The 16,277-nt window shown below is 59.3% G+C and overlaps 1 protein-coding gene across 2 annotated transcripts; it reads left to right on the top strand.

The window, feature by feature from the left end:
- Nucleotides 1-256: 256 nt before the first annotated feature.
- On the top strand, nt 257-14,397 carry NPM3 (nucleophosmin/nucleoplasmin 3). Of its 2 annotated transcripts, XM_045025924.1 has the most exons (7): nt 257-308; nt 2,310-2,432; nt 10,734-10,819; nt 11,751-11,870; nt 12,533-12,626; nt 13,086-13,199; nt 13,538-14,397. In XM_045025924.1, the coding sequence occupies exons 1-6, from the start codon at nt 272-274 to the stop codon at nt 13,190-13,192; spliced, it is 567 nt and encodes a 188-aa protein (XP_044881859.1). In that variant the 5' UTR covers nt 257-271; the 3' UTR covers nt 13,193-13,199; nt 13,538-14,397. The 2 variants fall into 2 exon arrangements, with proteins under 2 accessions (XP_044881859.1, XP_044881861.1); XM_045025926.1 differs by lacking the exons at nt 257-308; nt 2,310-2,432 and adding an exon at nt 7,552-7,705.
- The last annotated feature ends 1,880 nt before the right edge of the window (nt 14,398-16,277 follow it).

Genomic DNA, 16,277 nt, shown 5'->3' with positions numbered 1-16,277 from the left:
TACCACCTGACCCTATGGCAGTTTTACTAACATTTCCTCATGTCTGTCTGATTTCTGTACACATGCACACACAGCGCTGCAGGCCTTTGCACTGAACACTGGAGTGAGATATTTGGCTCTGTGTGTGTGTTCTTCCTGTGTGCTGTCCCAGCTCTGCGCAGACAGCCGGCGCAGCAGACCTCGAGCGAACCGCCCAAGGACCATACGATCCATTAAGGTGTCGATGAAGCACGGTAGTAGCACCTGGCAGACTCTATGATGATACTAAGACATGGATGCCCGTGACAAAGGACACAGCTCAGTCAGTGGTGAGACTTTCCACTGTCCCCTTGGATGGCCAAAGATACTCCCTCTGAGATACATCTTTATACCCTGATATGAACAAGTTACGTACTGTCAGCCTGACCTTATTTTCTATGAAGGGTCAGTGTGTTTCTGTTATCTGTGGAGAATGTTTTGTACCATCCTTTATATTGGGATGTGTTTGCATGAGCACTGCTTAGCAAGGTGTAGTTCTGCACTATCAGCCCTGTTCTTGCCAGATTCTGTGAGCAGGTCCTGCCTCATACCAGGCCTCTGATACAAGAGCTTATGTCTCAGGCTGTCTTCCTACTACAAAGACTATGTAGGTGTCATGGCACCACCACAGCTGTGGATCCTTAGGAAGAACCTGGAATTTATAGAGAGGAATTACAGGGCTGGAAACCCGTTGGAGAACAGGTTTGAACTGAGTTTGTCGGTGATGATGCCTCACGATGCCCCCTGCACACACTCACTCTCCCCCAAAAGCTCAGTATCCTTCCTAGTCTACAGGTGGCTAATGCGAGGCAGAGAGGTTCACAGCCTGTTTTCAAAGGTGCTGTGCACTCACAGCTCCTAATTGACTTCAACTGGAGTTGTGGGTGTTTAGCACCTTTGAAAAACAGGCCTCTCCAGGATCACAACATAAACCGATTAGTAATTTCCAGACCTGCTCAGAGCTATGGTCTGTCTAACTCAGTTGGCTGTCACCAGCCCTAGCCAGTGGCAGCTGCTTCAGAGAAAGGAGGAAGAAAACCAGCAGCTGGTGGTTCTGAGATAACCAGCCCATAGACGTTTCCTCCTGACCCCCATTAGCTAATAATGGCTTATACCCTGAAGCTCGACATTTCATATCCTTTCCCCAACTCCAAGGGCTTGTGTAAAAAGGAAGGTAGTTTCTGTTAGATTCTTTATTAAACTGATATAATTAACCTGATACAAAAGATTGTTTCAGTCACTTACCCCAGTTCTTAATGGAATGAAGTAAGTCTCTCTTAAATTGAAATAAGTGTCCCCGCAGCTCTTTGCATCCGTTTAATGGTTTACATTCACGCCTAAAGTTAAAACACTGCACGTTTCTCATGTGGCCAACCCCTATTTATTCCCCTGCCCTTATTTTAACCACTAGACCAGTGGTTCTCCACCTGTGGTCCTGGGATCCCTGGGGCTCGGCAGACTATGTCTAAGGGGTCTGCGAAAGGTGGTCGTTCCCACAGACCAGTGGTTTTTGGCCTGTGGACCTCTGGGGATCCGCAGACTGTCTAAGATTTCCAAAGAAGTCCCCACCTCCATTCAAAAATTTGTAGGTTGAGAATCACTGCATTGGACTTCAACAGACCACTGAATATTAGCTGCAGAGACAGTACCAGGTGTGCACCTTACAGGGCCTGGGGGTGCCATTTATCCAGCGTTCAGAGTCACTGAAAGACACTTAGTGACTAGCTTAGTTTAAGCATGAGAGTCCTGCTGGGAGAAGCAGTTGAGCTTCCTGTATGAAACTGGCCAAGATCTCTTGTGATGCATCTTTGGTTCTCCTCTTGTGTGCTCTCAGCCTGACAGGCCTCAGCCCAGTGCACGCACACACACCAACTATCTATGGTATTTCTGAAGTAACCAAGTTCCGTGCCTCCCCAATCCCAGGAACAATAAATATTCAAAGCCAAAAAGAAATGTCTTCAGGCAGTGTCTCCCAGCTTTGAATTATTAGCACTGTCTGCTAAAAAAATTAATAGTTCCTTTCCTGGGGAATAATTCTTTATGTTCCGGGTCTTTTTCTGCGCGGCGGAGGAGTTGGAGCTTATAGGGGCCAGCAGTCAAGAATAAAAAGAAACAAAAAATATGGTCTTAGGTCAAAGCCTGGTTTAGTTTGTGGTCAAAAGAATGTATCTGGTGGAGGTTTAGTATTCGAGTCAAAGCTTGCAGAGCGAGGCAATGGTTGGGGGGAATGATCTTTGTATAAATTAGAGGTGAATTGATACGGAAATGTAATACAACTTTATTTTGCATAGGGTCTCAAAACGCTTTACAGAGAGAAATGACACGTTGCAGAAAAAGAGAGACAGAAGCAAGGAAGCTAGCAAGGCTCGCAGGTGGCACAAGCTGCAGAGAAGAAGGTTCCTGCTCAGATGCTGGTAAAACTGCAGTGGGGCTAGATGAGTGGAGTGGGGTGGGGAGGGGAGTTGAGCGAGACAGTCCACGAGGCGGTTCTGATTAACTCAGCACCACAGGCGTGATCAACTCAATGACTTCGGATGTCACTGAGGCCCAAAGCTTAGCGAGATTTTAAAAGGGACTGGATATTTATACAGGGAATAGACTATCCAGGTTAATGTTAAACTTTGGAAGGGGATATTAAATCCCATGCTGCAGGGCTCAAGCTATATTCTTAACCATCCAATTCCTAGTAGTTTCCTGCACTGCTTTTGTAGCATCTGGTACTGGCCACTGTCAGAGACAGGCTACTGAGAAGGCAATCTCAGTTGATCAATGTTGTCAATCTGTTAGGGGATGGCAGGACCGTGGTTTTGTATCTCATCTGTATGATAGCACCACACAGCAGTGTGGTTGTGGCTACACACAGCTGCCTAATGCTGTACAGGGTGGGTTGAGTGTTAAAAATCCCACAGAGCTTTTGCAAGCATTAGCAGCATTAACGTTGCTCTCCTGGTCAAATTCCAACTCCAGTTGTACTCTATGTCTCTGCTGTTTCTTCTGTGTTTTCTTGTTCTACACTCCAGTGTTGCAATGTGCAGTTAAACAGCCGCCACGTACCAGTCCAGAGGTGGGTGCATTTCAGTGATGGGCAAAGAGTTCTTATCTGTAACCTTTATATCAATTTGTAAGGTACTTTGGTAGCTCTAATGGTTGAATGGTGCTTTAAAGAAAACCTGCTATTCAATAATTTAAACATCTAAAGTCAGAAGCATAATGTTTATTTTCTCTGTCTTTAAGACTTGTCATAATCCATAAGATTGGTTATATAAAGCGTTCCCAGGTGTCCCTACAAAAACATTCTCAGGGGCTCCGTGCCTGCAATGTCAGCATGCCTCTGCTTACTCCTTTCCTGAGATCAGCCAGTCTGTGGAAATTTACGAGGGTCTCTCTACCCTGTGCGCTGTTCCCTGTTCTGTGCTGATTCCTGTTCTCAGGATCCTTATGAAAACTTCCCATGCTCTGGCAGGTCCTACATAGAGAGCAGACAGGGTTGCGGGGGCAAAGGAGATGAGTTGGAGTGGGGGGGAAGCACCATGTGAACCCACCTCAATCCAAAACCTAGCTGGGGGAGGTCAGATTTGTGGCTGCCGAACAGCTTTAAGGGATCAGAAAAGCAACACTTGGCGTTTTCATCCCCAGTGCACTGGGGTGCGTGGCCACAGAGCGCCTGTGCATGACCCCTCCGGATTAGCCGGATGGCAGAGGGAAGGCCAATGAGTTTGCAAGCATCGTAAACCCTCTTGGTATAACCATCAGCCAGTGAAGTGCTGCCTCCTTCTGTGGCCAGCCTTGGCGCCTCCTCCCTCTTCAGCGATGTTGTTGTTGAACGGACTCCAGCTGGAATGGAGCAAACAGCGGCTTGTTGCTCCAGCGGGAGTGCGATATCTAAAGGGAGTGTGGCGTGAGCTCATTGCTGCCGCACGGATCCACCCTATCACAGCCAGCACCTCCAGGAGAACAGAGTCATATCTTCTCACCTCAGTCCTGCTGGGCCCCCTTACCCGAGGCCCCCCTGCGGTCAGTAGTACCAGTACTTCGCATTGCACAGTTCCAGCTGTCCCGGGCTCTCCAAGTGCTCGCCCAGCTGCAGTGACATCAGCCCCACAACACTCCTGGGGGAGACACCAGGGTGTTTTACAGATGGGGAAACTGAGGCCTGGCGTTTTGTCCTAGCTCATACAGCGACGAGGTGACAGAGCCGGGAGGAGAACCCAGATCCCCCATTCCCTAGGCCACCCTTCTTCTCCCTAAAGGTGCCAAGTCCAACAGTTCCCTTCATTTCACCGACGTTCCCTGGGCCTCTGTCCCTGCAACCTTCCCTTCTCCCACCTCCTCAGCTTTCTGCTCGTCCATCTGCCTCCCCGCTGCCCAGGCTGGTTCTTCCCTTGCTCTGCCTCACCCCTGCGGGTTCCTTTCTCACGGGGTCAAAGCCCTGGCATCAGGGGAAGGGAGCTGTGGATCTGCATGCTACACTGCTCAACTACCACGCTGATGGCAGGAAGAGACTGACACAGCAAAGTCTTCCATCCTGTGGGTGCCTGTTGGCTACTGCCCCACTCAGCATGCCCAGCAGTCCGAGGTTTCCTCCTTCCCCTCAGCGCTCCCCCGGCTCTTCTCTTTCAACGTCGGACAGGAGAGGCCACTTACCAGGAAAACTCATTAGGGTCCCAGCGGGGTAATAACTCTTCCGGTTTTATTGAGAGGAAATAACATACTATCAATACGACGTTTCACCAGATGCCCCCTCCTTCCCCAGCACAGCTGCTAAATCAAGTGAGTCCACCTAGAAAGGACCCTTTTTCTTTGTGAAGCCGGCTGGGTGCCCTGAGGCACGAGCGAGGAGGTGGAACTGCACTTGTGGCCGTTTGGTTTTAAATCACCAGCTAGCAGCAAAGCCGCTTCGTTCCTGGGGTGCATTCTGACACGGATCTAGCTCTCTACAGGCAGCCAGGGCCTGTGATCAGCGGAAGGTGGCAACTGGCTGCAGATCCACTCCGGCGGTAAAGTTAAAACTCCTGCATCCTATGGAGCTGAGACAGGTGAGTAATACTAATCATCCTGGATTCCTGTAGCGCTGCCTGGATGGGTCTTAAAGGCCTTTACAGGCTTTGCTACTGGCTAGCACTTTTACTAGCTACAAATTGTTGACCTGAAAATAGAAACCTTCACCCTCCCCTCCCACCCGACCCTGTTCCTGGAAACTTCTGCCGGAGTCCTGCATGCAGGTTTTGCCAGGGTCAGGCTCCGTATATACAGTAATTACTGTATTTACCACTGAGCTCCAGCCTTCCAGCTGCTTCTGCAGCAGAACGCAGCAGCTGTTTAACAGCACCAGTAGTAATACCCTGGAGGCTGTTCCGTGAAATTGAAAGGTGGCAAACTCAACTGACAAAAGGAAATACTTTTGACATGATGTGTAATTAGACTTTGGAACTCAAGGCCACTGGACGTTGTTGAGGCCAAAAATTTAGCTTTGAAGTGGGATGCTTATATGGATAACAAGAATATCCAGCATTAATGCTAACAAGAGAGGGAAGTTTTGGAAGGGATAGAAAACTTCACGCTTTCAGGCATTAGGATGAGACTTTAATGGGCTTGAGGGGGCAGATTACCTTACATCTGCTACTGTGGGGTTTCTGCCCCTTCCTCTGAAATATCAGGTGCTGCCCCCTGTTGTAAACAGGTTACTAGGCTAGATGGACCTTGCGTCTGTTCCAGTCTGGCAGGTCCTACGTTCTTATATAGAGCTTCTCAGCTGCAGAAGGCTTATCAAATGAAAAGCTTCACCACCTCTGCATAACACCTGGAGAAACTGAGGCATGGACCAATGTTATGGTCCTTCTGTGGCTGCTCATGGAATCTGTGGCAGAACCAGGATTAGTTCTTAGGCCTGGTTTTTAGACTAACTCAGTTGTGTCCTTCCTGGTGCAAAGGTTTAGTGTAGGAAGTGCTGACTGTATTATCCAACTGAATGTTTGGAAGGCGATTCCCCAACACAGAATCTGACCAGAGCAAGCTGCTGCCTGGGTTTTTCTGTGCCTCACATACACTGTTAGTACAGCCATATTAACTGTGTGTCATAGAATCATAGAATCATAGAATCTCAGGGTTGGAAGGGACCTCAGGAACACTGTTGACTCATATTCAGGTCCTAAGCTACTCTGTCAAGTAGACCTGCAATTGAAACGGGACCTGCTCAGCCAGTATAGATACAGAATAAATAGGTTGTGTAGTGTTTCTTTAAATCTGTACAGAGAAAGAGGTGCTGGGGAGCTGGGGCAGGAGCTAGGTGGGATCTCTACAGGAAAGCAAGGGAAAACAATCTGGCCACGTAGACAGAGGTTTTGGACTGGCACTTGGGAGACCTGGATTCTATTCTTGGCTTGGCCCCTGGGGTGACCATGGGCAAGTCACTTAACTGGGCGGTGCCTCAGTTTCCCTACCTGTAAAATGGAAATAAGGGTGCTTACCTTCAAAATGCTTTGAGATCCTCAGACGAGAAGCACTATATAAGAGCTAGGTATTATTACTGGTTTCAGTGTCCTGATCTATTGACTCTGTCCATCTTAAACAGGAGTTTATTCAAGAAAACAGCGACAGGCTTCCCTGCAGCTTGAGTAGCACGGACACCACCTTGCCTGGAAGGGTGTACAGATGCTGCGTCCCTGCGGGGCTGAGCAGCCTGCGGCCAGTAAACAGCGCTGCATGCACAATGCACCAAGTACCGAAAGGCACTTTTCCCTCCTGCCATTTCCTCTTCTCCGAGGCCAAGCCTGTTTTCCCTTTTTTTTGCATTTGGCTGCGGGTGTGTGTTCTGTGAGTTCCCTCTCCTGCATCCTGTCCCAGCAGCCCCCGCCGCTATTTCACACGCTCAAAAAGTGACTTTTCAATCCCTCTGAACTCCCTTTGGAACTTCGTTCCCCTACCCAAGGGAAAGAGGCCTCCAGGCCAAATATCAAACTCTGAATACGTCTCTAAGGTGCGGAAACTGAGGCACGGAGCACATTCAAATGGGGCATTTAGCCAGAGAATGGCAACCTCGAGGCGGATAGTTATTTAGCTCTCTAGTCTATTGGAATCACACGCTCCCCTGTTAAAGCACAAATGCATTTTAAGCCAGTCTCTACCTAGCAGAGATCCGGATGAGGGGGGTTCTCACCCCCTGGGCCGGCCGGAGGGCTGTGCAAGGGGGGATGCGCTGGGCCAGGTGGATGCTGGATCTGAGCCCATCGGGCAAGTCCCACGTGAATCGCCACAAATCAGTTCCTGCCGGGCCGGAGCCCAAAGCCGGACGCGTGTGAAAACGGGGCGCAGTGGGAACCGCGGGTGTGCGGCGTTAGGGGCTTGGGCCAAAGCTACGATGCCTCCCCCGTGGGGCGGGGCCCGGGGTGTGGGGTGAGCCCCGCCGAGCTGGGCCCCGGGGCAGGCGGCACCGAGACCCCCGGCTGGCTCGGGGGGGGGGTCCCCAGAGCCCGGCTCCCTGGGGCCTGGCGGGGGGGAGGAGCCTCCCCCCAGGAGGTGGCACCTGGGGCGGCGAGGGGCGGCCGGCTCCTCCGGCTCTGGGCAGGGCCGATCCGCCTTCCGCCTCCGCCCCTTGCCCGGCTCGGCCCGGCCCGCCGCGCAGCCATGGCCGCCTTCCTGCAGCTGGAGAGCCGGGAGGCCGGGCTCTGCCTCGGCAAGTCCCTCTTCGGTGAGCGGGGCCGGGGCCGGGGCGCGCCGGAGGGGGCTGGGAGCGCACGTGGGGCGCTGGAGCCTAGGAGTGGGGCTGGGGGCGCACACGTGGGGGGCTGGAGCCTAGGAGTGGGGCTGGGGGCGCACACGTGGGGCGCTGGAGCCTAGGAGTGGGGCTGGGGGCGCTGGAGCCGCTAGGAGTGGGGCTGGGAGCGCACACGTGGGGCGCTGGAGCCTAGGAGTGGGGCTGGGGGCGCACACGTGGGGCGCTGGAGCCTAGGAGTGGGGCTGGGGGCGCTGGAGCCGCTAGGAGTGGGGCTGGAGCCTAGGAGTGGGGCCGGGAGCGCTGGGAGCCTAGGAGTGGGGCTGGGAGCGCACACGTGGGGGGCTGGAGCCTAGGAGTGGGGCTGGGAGCGCACACGTGGGGGGCTGGAGCCTAGGAGTGGGGCTGGGAGCGCACATGCGGCGGGAGAAGCTCTGGGTCTGTGTGTGTTGGGGGCAGGGAATCAGAGTTGGGGGGCAGGGTGTTTGGAGGGGGGGTCGGGTTGGGGCTGGGAGGAGTTGGGGGCAGCGTTCCCTCTAATTTCTCCCACCCATGTGGGGAATGAATTTGATGTGCCCCAATAAGGAGGTGGGGTGGGACACATCGCCTTCATATCGGTGCATGTAACAAAATCCATCGGTGGGGCCCAGGGGTTCAGAGTGTGGGAGGGGGCTCAGAGCTGGGGCAGAGGGTTGGGTGCAGGGGGTGAGGGCTCCGGCTGGGGGGTGGGCTCTGGGGTGGGACCGGGGATGAGGGGCAGAGGGTTGGGTGCAGGGGGTGAGGGCTCCGGCTGGGGGTGGGCTCTGGGGTGGGGCCGGGGATGAGGGGCGGAGGGTTGGGTTGCGGGGGGTAGGGCAACAGCTGGGGGTGGGCTCTGGGGTGGGACCAGGGATGAGGGGCAGAGGGTTGGGGTGCAGGGGGTGAGGGCGCCAGCTGGGGGTGGGCTCTGGGGTGGGACCAGGGATGAGGGGCAGAGGGTTGGGGTGCAGGGGGTGAGGGCTCCGGCTGGGGGGTGGGCTCTGGGGTGGGGCCGGGGATGAGGGGCAGAGGGTTGGGGTGCAGGGGGTGAGGGCTCCGGCGGGGGGGTGGGCTCTGGGGTGGGGCCAGGGATGAGGGGCAGAGGGTTGGGTGCAGGGGGTGAGGGCTCTAGCTGGGGGTGGGCTAGGGGGTGGGGCCGGGGATGAGGGGCGGAGGGTTGGGGTGCAGGGGGTGAGGGCTCCGGCTGGGGGGTGGGCTCTGGGGTGGGGCCGGGGATGAGGGGCAGAGGGTTGGGTGCAGGCGGTGAGGGCTCCTGCTGGGGTTTGGGCGCTGGGGTGGGGCCGGGGATGAGGGGCAGAGGGTTGGGGTGCAGGGGGTGAGGGCTCCGGCTGGGGGGTGGGCTCTGGGGTGGGACCAGGGATGAGGGGCAGAGGGTTGGGTGCAGGGGGTGAGGGCTCCAGCTGGGGTTGGGGTCTGGGGTGGGGCCGGGGATGAGGGGCGGAGGGTTGGGTGCGGGGGGTGAGGGCTCCGGCTGGGGGGTGGGCTCTGGGGTGGGGCCGGGGATGAGGGGCAGAGGGTTGGGTGCAGTGGGGGAGGGATACATCGGGTGGCTGGGCTCTGGGGTGGGGCCCGGGATGAGGGGCAGAGGGTTGGGGTGCAGGGGGTGAGGGCTCCGGCTGGGGGGTGGGCTCTGGGGTGGGGCCGGGGATGAGGGGCAGAGGGTTGGGGTGCAGGGGGAGAGGGCTCCGGCTGGGGGGTGGGCTCTGGGGTGGGGCCAGGGATGAGGGGCAGAGGGTTGGGTGCAGGGGGTGAGGGCACCAGCGGGGGGGGGGCTCTGGGGTGGGGCCGGGGATGAGGGGCGGAGTGGTGGGGTGCTGGGGGTGAGGGCTCCGGCTGGGGGGTGGGCTCTGGGGTGGGGCCGGGGATGAGGGGCAGAGGGTTGGGTGCAGGGGGTGAGGGCTCCGGCTGGGGGGTGGGCTCTGGGGTGGGGCCGGGGATGAGGGGCAGAGGGTTGGGTGCAGGGGGTGAGGGCGCCAGCTGGGGGTGGGCTCTGGGGTGGGGCCGGGGATGAGGGGCGGAGGGTTGGGTGCGGGGGGCCGGGCTGGGGGAGGGCCGCCCCTGGGGCTGGGCTGCGCCATCCCAGCTGCTCCGGCCGTGCCGCCGTGGCAGGTTGGGGGCCGGGGGAGGGACGCCCCCTCCCCTGGCTGCGGCAGGTCCCCGGGCGGATTCCCTGGGTGCCTGCCCGGCGGTAACTAGGCGGCTGCGCAGCTTACAGGCAGTTTGGCTGGGGGGGGCGTATCTAGGGCGGGACAGGGAAGGCAGCAGGTCGGGGTGGGGAAGCGGGCGTGGCTGGGGGCAGGGAGGACTGGGGGTGTGTGGGGTATAGAGGGGGGCCTGGCTGGGGTAGAGGGTCTGTGCTGGGGGGACACTGTGACGGGTCCCGTGGGGCGGAGGAGGGATCCAGCGGAGATGGAGGAACTGGGGGGCCAGGCTGCAGTTTGCCCGTAGCTCTGAGAGCTCAGGGACCGTGTGGTGCCTTTCTCCAGCTGCTCCCAGCCCTGCGATTGCGCTTCGCTCCCTCCCCCGATAGCTGGGGGGCTGTCGGGGCCCGGGGGGCTCCCTGCAGCCTGCTGGCCCATCCGCTCATCCCAGCCGAGCGCTGGGGGTGAGCTGTGGAGCCGCCACACAGGGGGGAACTGCCGGGCGCTGTTTGGAGGAGGAGCCCGGCACTCGGCTGGCCCAGAGCCAGGCAGCGCACGGGGGTCAGTGCATTGCGCTCATCTCCCAGAGGAGGCACAGGCCACCCTTCCCGGCGGTGCGGATGGGCTCGGGCTCCGCTGAGCGCTGGAATGCAGCTGGCTCTGGGGTGACTCACAGCTTGTCCAGCTAGAGCCGCAGGAGGGGATGTCGGGCGGCCAGAGCTTGGGATTCAGCCGGGTCAGCGGCCCCAGTGTCTCCCCATGGCTCTTTGGGGGGAAGCAGGCAGCTCCTTCGGTTGTATTGACGCCTCGTGTGGATTCCCCAGGCTGCGAGTTGACGGGCAGTACCAGGTCCTATACCTTTCAGGTGGATGAAGATGACGACTCTGAGCACATCCTGGCCCTGTCTATGGTAAGAGGGAGCCCTGGCTCTGCGGACGGGGCTAACGTCACTTACCGTCTCTGGCTGGCTTCTGCGCTGTCCTTCCCTCTCCCCTGCCCGGCTCCTGCTCACCCTCAGGTTCGCGATGGGGCTCCGTAGCAGCGGCTTCGGGGGAGGCAGGACGTGGGACGAGAGGAGACGTTGCTCTGTGTCTCAGTGACGATCCTAAGCAAAATGAACGCAGCTCGCGGTCAGGTCCTGCCTCTTCCACAGGCGAGTGCTGCTGCTCAGGCAGAGCGGGTGGCTCAAGGCATCTGCTTCCCCTTATACCGGATCCTTCCGCCTCTGCTGGCTCGGGCCAGGCACCGGGCCTGGCAGCTGTGTCTGAGCACAGAGCGCGGTCTGCCCGGCGGGCCGGAGAGAGCGGGGCGGGGGGGAACCGTGTCCCTCTAGGGAGCTGGGGGGAGCAGTTGCATGCTGCAGTGCAGGCTGCTTGAGTTATCTGCGCCCTCGTTCCTGGGCCTGTGCTAGTGGTTAGAGCAAGCTCAGCGCCTGGGCTCTGCCTGTGAGTTCCTGTCCGTCCTTGCGCAAGTCACTTTGCCGAGGAATTGCCAGGCCGGCAGTGTCTCTGCTCCAGCGTCCTCGCTTGCCAGGTGTCGGCACCAGCTTCTTCAGCAGGTGCAAGAAACCCGGAGTGGACCCTCACGGTCCCCAGCTCGCCCGGTCAGTTAGTGGTTGGCTCGGGCCCTGGTGCAGTGTCCCAGCGACAGGCCTGTGCAGTGTCACGGTGGCTGCTTGCACCACCCATGTACTGGTCTGATCCTGGGGTAGGACCTTGGTGTGCAGGGTTGGTACAAGCTGGTCCAGGCGCGAGCCGCCCTTTGCAGTCAGACCCTGGTTGGATGCACCGTCTCCCCCTGAGGTGGCCGCCCCATTAACCCCTCGCTCGGCTCCCTCCCAGGTCTGCCTGACAGACGGCGCAAAGGACGAATGCAACGTGGTGGAAGTCGTGGGGCGTAACCGCCAGAACCAGGAGATTGCTGTGCCAGTGGCCAATCTGAAGCTGTCGTGCCAGCCGGCGGTAAAGGGACCTCGTGGGGCGACCCTGCGGGGGCTGGGGGTTGGGGGTGTGTGTAAGCCTTGGGTTTGTTCGCTCGCCTTTTACCCAGCATGCCTGGGTGTGCTCACTGCTGCCGTCTGCGGGACAGAATCGGACCTGCTCAGCTATTGGTGTATGTCGCGGCTGCCGCCCTCGGAGGATATAAACCCTAGTGGTACTGCAGCGGGTGGGAATCCCCTTCCCCTCCAGTGGTGCTGCCGGCTGGTTGCAGCCCAAAGCCCTGGTTCCCCCGGGTCTGGTTCAGCTGGTGGCTGTGCTGCCTGTCTGCATCAGAGGAGAGGCTGACCCAGGACAGAGCTGGGGGGAGCCCGGCGCTGGGTTAGCAGGGGGCTGGCGGCTCGGGATTGAGAGGCACCGGTGGGGCTGGTCGTGTGGGAATTGGCCTGACTTTAACGTTCTTTCCCTGCACCGTGGTTCCTCGGTGACTGAAATTCACCCTGCCCGTAATGCCATGGCTGCAGGGTGCCCTCTTCAGCTGGCTCTGCTGCCCCCTTGGGAGCCGCGGGAGCCTGGGCAGGAAGCATCACGTGGTTCGGGGCCAGCCAGGAGCCCGCCCTTGCGGTGGGGGAGCCCTGGCTCAGGCCCTGCCGCTGACTCTGCTGCTTCTCGCTGTCTCTTCCCAGCTCAGCCTGGACAACTTCCAGCTCCAGCCACCTGTGACCTTCCACCTGAAATCCGGCTCCGGCCCCGTGCAGCTCTCCGGACGGCACCAGATCAGTAAGGAGCTGGGGGGTGCGGCCCAGGGGGAAACGCCGAGTGGGGGCTCTGTCCAGGCAGCTGGTTCGTTCAGGGGAGGCCGGGGGGCAGAGATAGGGAGGAATTTACCGCCTGCAGGGAGGTCACTGCCTGGACAGGTGACATGGCTGGGCTGCATCTGCAGAGGAGGGTCTGATGCCTGAGTGCTGTTATCTGCCCCAACCAGCTCTCACTCCGCCTGGCTGAGCGGCTGGCCCCATAACCGTGCCCCAGAGCTGCCCCCCGGGCTGCTCACTGAGCGCTCGGGCTGGTTGGGTGGTGTCCGAGGCAGCTGGCCCTGGCCCCTCGCTTTCTCCCTGTGGGCGCGTCCCAGCCGTGGGCAGCGAGGAGGTCGGGGAGAACCGGAGGGGAGAGGGCGCCCCTGTGTCTGAAAGGCCCAGCGCACAGAGAGCGTGACCAGGGGCTGTGCGTGTGTCCCAGTGCACAGGAGAGCACCCTCTGAGGAAGAGGAGAGCACGGAAGAGGAGGAGGAGGAGCAGGAGCTCACCCCCATCATGCCGGCCAAGAAGCAGCGAAGGAGGCAGTAGCTGAGAGGTACAGGGGATGGGGGGGACCCCGGACCTAGCTCCTGGGGGAGCCGGGCAGCATGGGGGGCATTGTTCCCGCCCAGGGAAGCAGCTTCCAGGGGGCATTGGGCTGCTCCCAGAGGCCCGATGGAAGAGCTCCTTTGGGGGGTGAGGAGGGGGATCCTGTCAGCCCCTTCCATTGAGGGGTTGCAGTCGGGTGAGCTCGGGCTGAGCTCTGGCTCAAGGCAGCGAGAGCGAGATGGGCGGCGTTCGCCCCCTGCCCTGAATGGAAGCAGTGGCTGGGCCTGCATGGTGGAGGATGAAGGAGGCGGCAGCTGCTGGTCTCACCTCTGTCTTTGTCCCCAGGTGCTGCCCTGGCTCCGGCTGGAGCCCTGCCCCCGGACGGCTGTTCTCCTGGGACTCCTCTGGTTTACGTGTCAATTTGCTGTTTGTTTGTTCCTGTCGGGTTTGGGGGGCTCCCTCCCATTGAGGGGATGCACTGGGGTGAGCCTGGCCCCGCACAGGGCCATGGAGGCTGATACTGGGGAGCTGCACGGGGCCCTGAGTGTGCTGGGGGGCTCTGCTCTTTGCAGTGAGATCCCCAGCGCCTGGAGGCGAGCCAGCAAAGCAATCAGGGTCATGCTCTGCCAACCCCTCGTTGCTCAGGAGAGGGGGTTTCTGGGGCTTGTTCCCTGTCTCTGTGAACCAGCCCTTTGCCTGGTCCGGCTGGGCCCTGCTCTGTCGCACCCTCTGAGATGCCAGCGGACCTCCCGCGGGAGCCGGGGGAGTGCAGCGAGAGCGGTCGGTTTCGCACGCTGATTCTGGTCAGTTTCACCTTGCGATTCTGGGGCTGCCTTGTGCTGAGTGGGGCGGTGGCATCTCTCTCCCCCCGTGTCAGAGTTTCTGTTCATGGGGGGAGGGGGGTGTTGAGCCCCTTTTTTGTCCCCACCCCCCAGAACCCCGGGCTCCTTTCCCCAGTGCAATATCTCGGTGAGTCGGGTGTGTATATGGCACCTTTGACCTTGGCATCCAGGATCTGTCTGTGCCGCACCGTGCGTTACAGGGCCGACTCTGGTGCTGGGGCCTCGTCTGGGTGTCATCGGATCGTGCTGGCTCTGGGCTGCCTTTGAGTTTCCCTCCCTGGACGATCGATGGTTCCCCAGCCAAACCCCACTTCTGTAAAGGGCTGTTTACACCTTGCAATAAACGTGTCTGATTGAGTGTCATCTGCGCAGTTGGCGTGGGCTGGGATTGGTTATCTCGTCACGATGCTCCGCCTGCTGCAGCGTCATAGATCAGGGTGGGAAGGGACCTCAGGAGGTATCTAGTCCAACCCCCTGCTCAAAGCAGGGCCAAGCCCCAGCCAGATTTTTACCCCAGTCCCCAAATGGCCCCCTCACAACCCAGGGTTTAGCAGGCCAGTGCTCAGACCACTGAGCGATCCCTCCCCCATCGCTCCCAACACTTGCTTGTTGTGTCCTCACTCAATGGAGACGTCAGGCTGCTCCTGGCTTGGCCACGGGGCTCCCCGCAGGGTCACTTGTCCTTCCTCCAGGCCTGGCCTGTGCACGCAGCCTCCACCACGCTCCCGCCTGCGCCAGGCGTGGGAGCGAGAGGTCAGCCGCGGAAGGGGCCGTGTCTCCTATGGCGGCGCAGAGAGGGAACCCGGCATTGCCGCTCTGACCCCTCAGAGTAGCTGTTAATGACGCTGCCTGGCTTGGGCTGTGCCCATCTAGGCCGGTCACGGAGCAGCCCTGCGCTGGCGGCGGGGGAAGGTGGGCCCCACTGGCTCGTCCGTCTCCCCCTCCGCTGGCTCCCCACAGCAGCACCATCCCCGCCCCGAGGAGAGGTGAGATCTGCTGGAGAGAGCTCAGCTGCAAGGGGAGGGCAGCTGGTCCAGAGTTAGAACTGCGCTTTGCTGGGAAACCCCTCTGGATCCGAGGGGAAGGGGGCTGCCCCTCTGCCTTTCCCCGGCTCCCAGCCCTTTAAAACCCACCTGCCCGTCCCCAGCCTCCGCCATCAGCGCCAGCGTCCCCTCTGCAGGGCTGGGACCAGCTGGTGCAGAGGAAGGGGCGGGACGCCCCCTAGTGGACAATGGCGTTTGCGCCTCTTGTCCCCCCCCCCGTATTCGGCTGTTCCTCGTCCTTCAGGACATCCTGCCCTCTCTCCGACCCCTACGCTCGACACCCGTGACATCCTGCGGCAGGGAGTTCCACGGGCTAATTGTCTTCAGTTTCCTTTTATCGGTTTAGAACGTTGCCTGTCACCGTCGTCGAATGTCCCTTTGCGTTTCCGTCCTGGGGGCGGGTGGCTGGACCTGCCCCTTGGCTCCACCAGAGCCCCCGTTCGTCCCCCCCCTCGGTGCGTTCTGTGGCCTGAGTCCTGGCCCCCTCCAGGCTAAACCCAAACAGCCCAACAGAGGTCGCTCGGGGTTTCCAACAAGGAGGGAGACGCCAGAGCCCGGCTGGGCCCGAAGAGGAAACGGGGAGAACTGGCAGGGGGGCGAAGTGAAGCATTTCCTGCCGGCAGACACTGTGCTGGAGGCCCCTGGACCAGTCACGCCCCAAGGGCGTTCGGGGGGACCAGGGCGACAGCGCAAAGGGGCGTGCTTGGCAATGTGACACGCGAGGCTGGCGTCGCGGGCCGATGGGAGGTGGGAAATGACATGGGACAGTGAATGAGAGGACAGACGGGCGGGGGGGAGGTGATGAAGGGCCAGCCAAGCAGTTTATGGTTGGTGCAGTAGAGAAGGGGGAGCCCTGGAGGGGCGACGCGGTGCCAGCGGTGGGCTGGGAGAATGATCTTTGCAGCAGCAGCATTCTGCTGTGACAGAAATCGTGATGCGAGAGATCTGGGTGGCTGCATGGGACAGGCTGTCCCCTAGGGAAGTCGTGCAACCCATCTGATAAATCTGCTGCACCAGCCAGGACGGGATCAGCTGGAGGGGCTGCTCCAGGGGACGGGGGTGCTGCAGGGCAGGACTGAAGTGTGTTAACTCAGCTGGGTGTGTAAGGAAACCTGGACTCACATGGTCAATGACTCCTGTCCTAGCTCCCTGATCTCTCTCGAGTGAGCGAGCGAGCAGGAATTGCAGCTAGCTCTAGCT

Source organism: Mauremys mutica, chromosome 7, assembly GCF_020497125.1.
Source record: "Mauremys mutica isolate MM-2020 ecotype Southern chromosome 7, ASM2049712v1, whole genome shotgun sequence".
NCBI classification, from domain to species: domain Eukaryota; kingdom Metazoa; phylum Chordata; order Testudines; family Geoemydidae; genus Mauremys; species Mauremys mutica.
The sequence above is the reverse complement of the archived record's forward strand: the minus strand, read 5'-3'. Positions and strand labels throughout refer to the sequence as shown.

Bases quoted from the DNA above. Each gene is read 5' to 3' on its own strand.
- NPM3 (XM_045025924.1), top strand. From the start codon at position 272: ATGGATGCCCGTGACAAAGGACACAGCTCAGTCAGTG. The intron at 309-2,309 runs GTGAGACTTTCC...TATTTTGCATAG, and splicing joins AGGACACAGCTCAGTCAGTG to GGTCTCAAAACGCTTTACAG. The intron at 12,627-13,085 runs GTAAGGAGCTGG...CGTGTGTCCCAG, and splicing joins CTCCGGACGGCACCAGATCA to TGCACAGGAGAGCACCCTCT.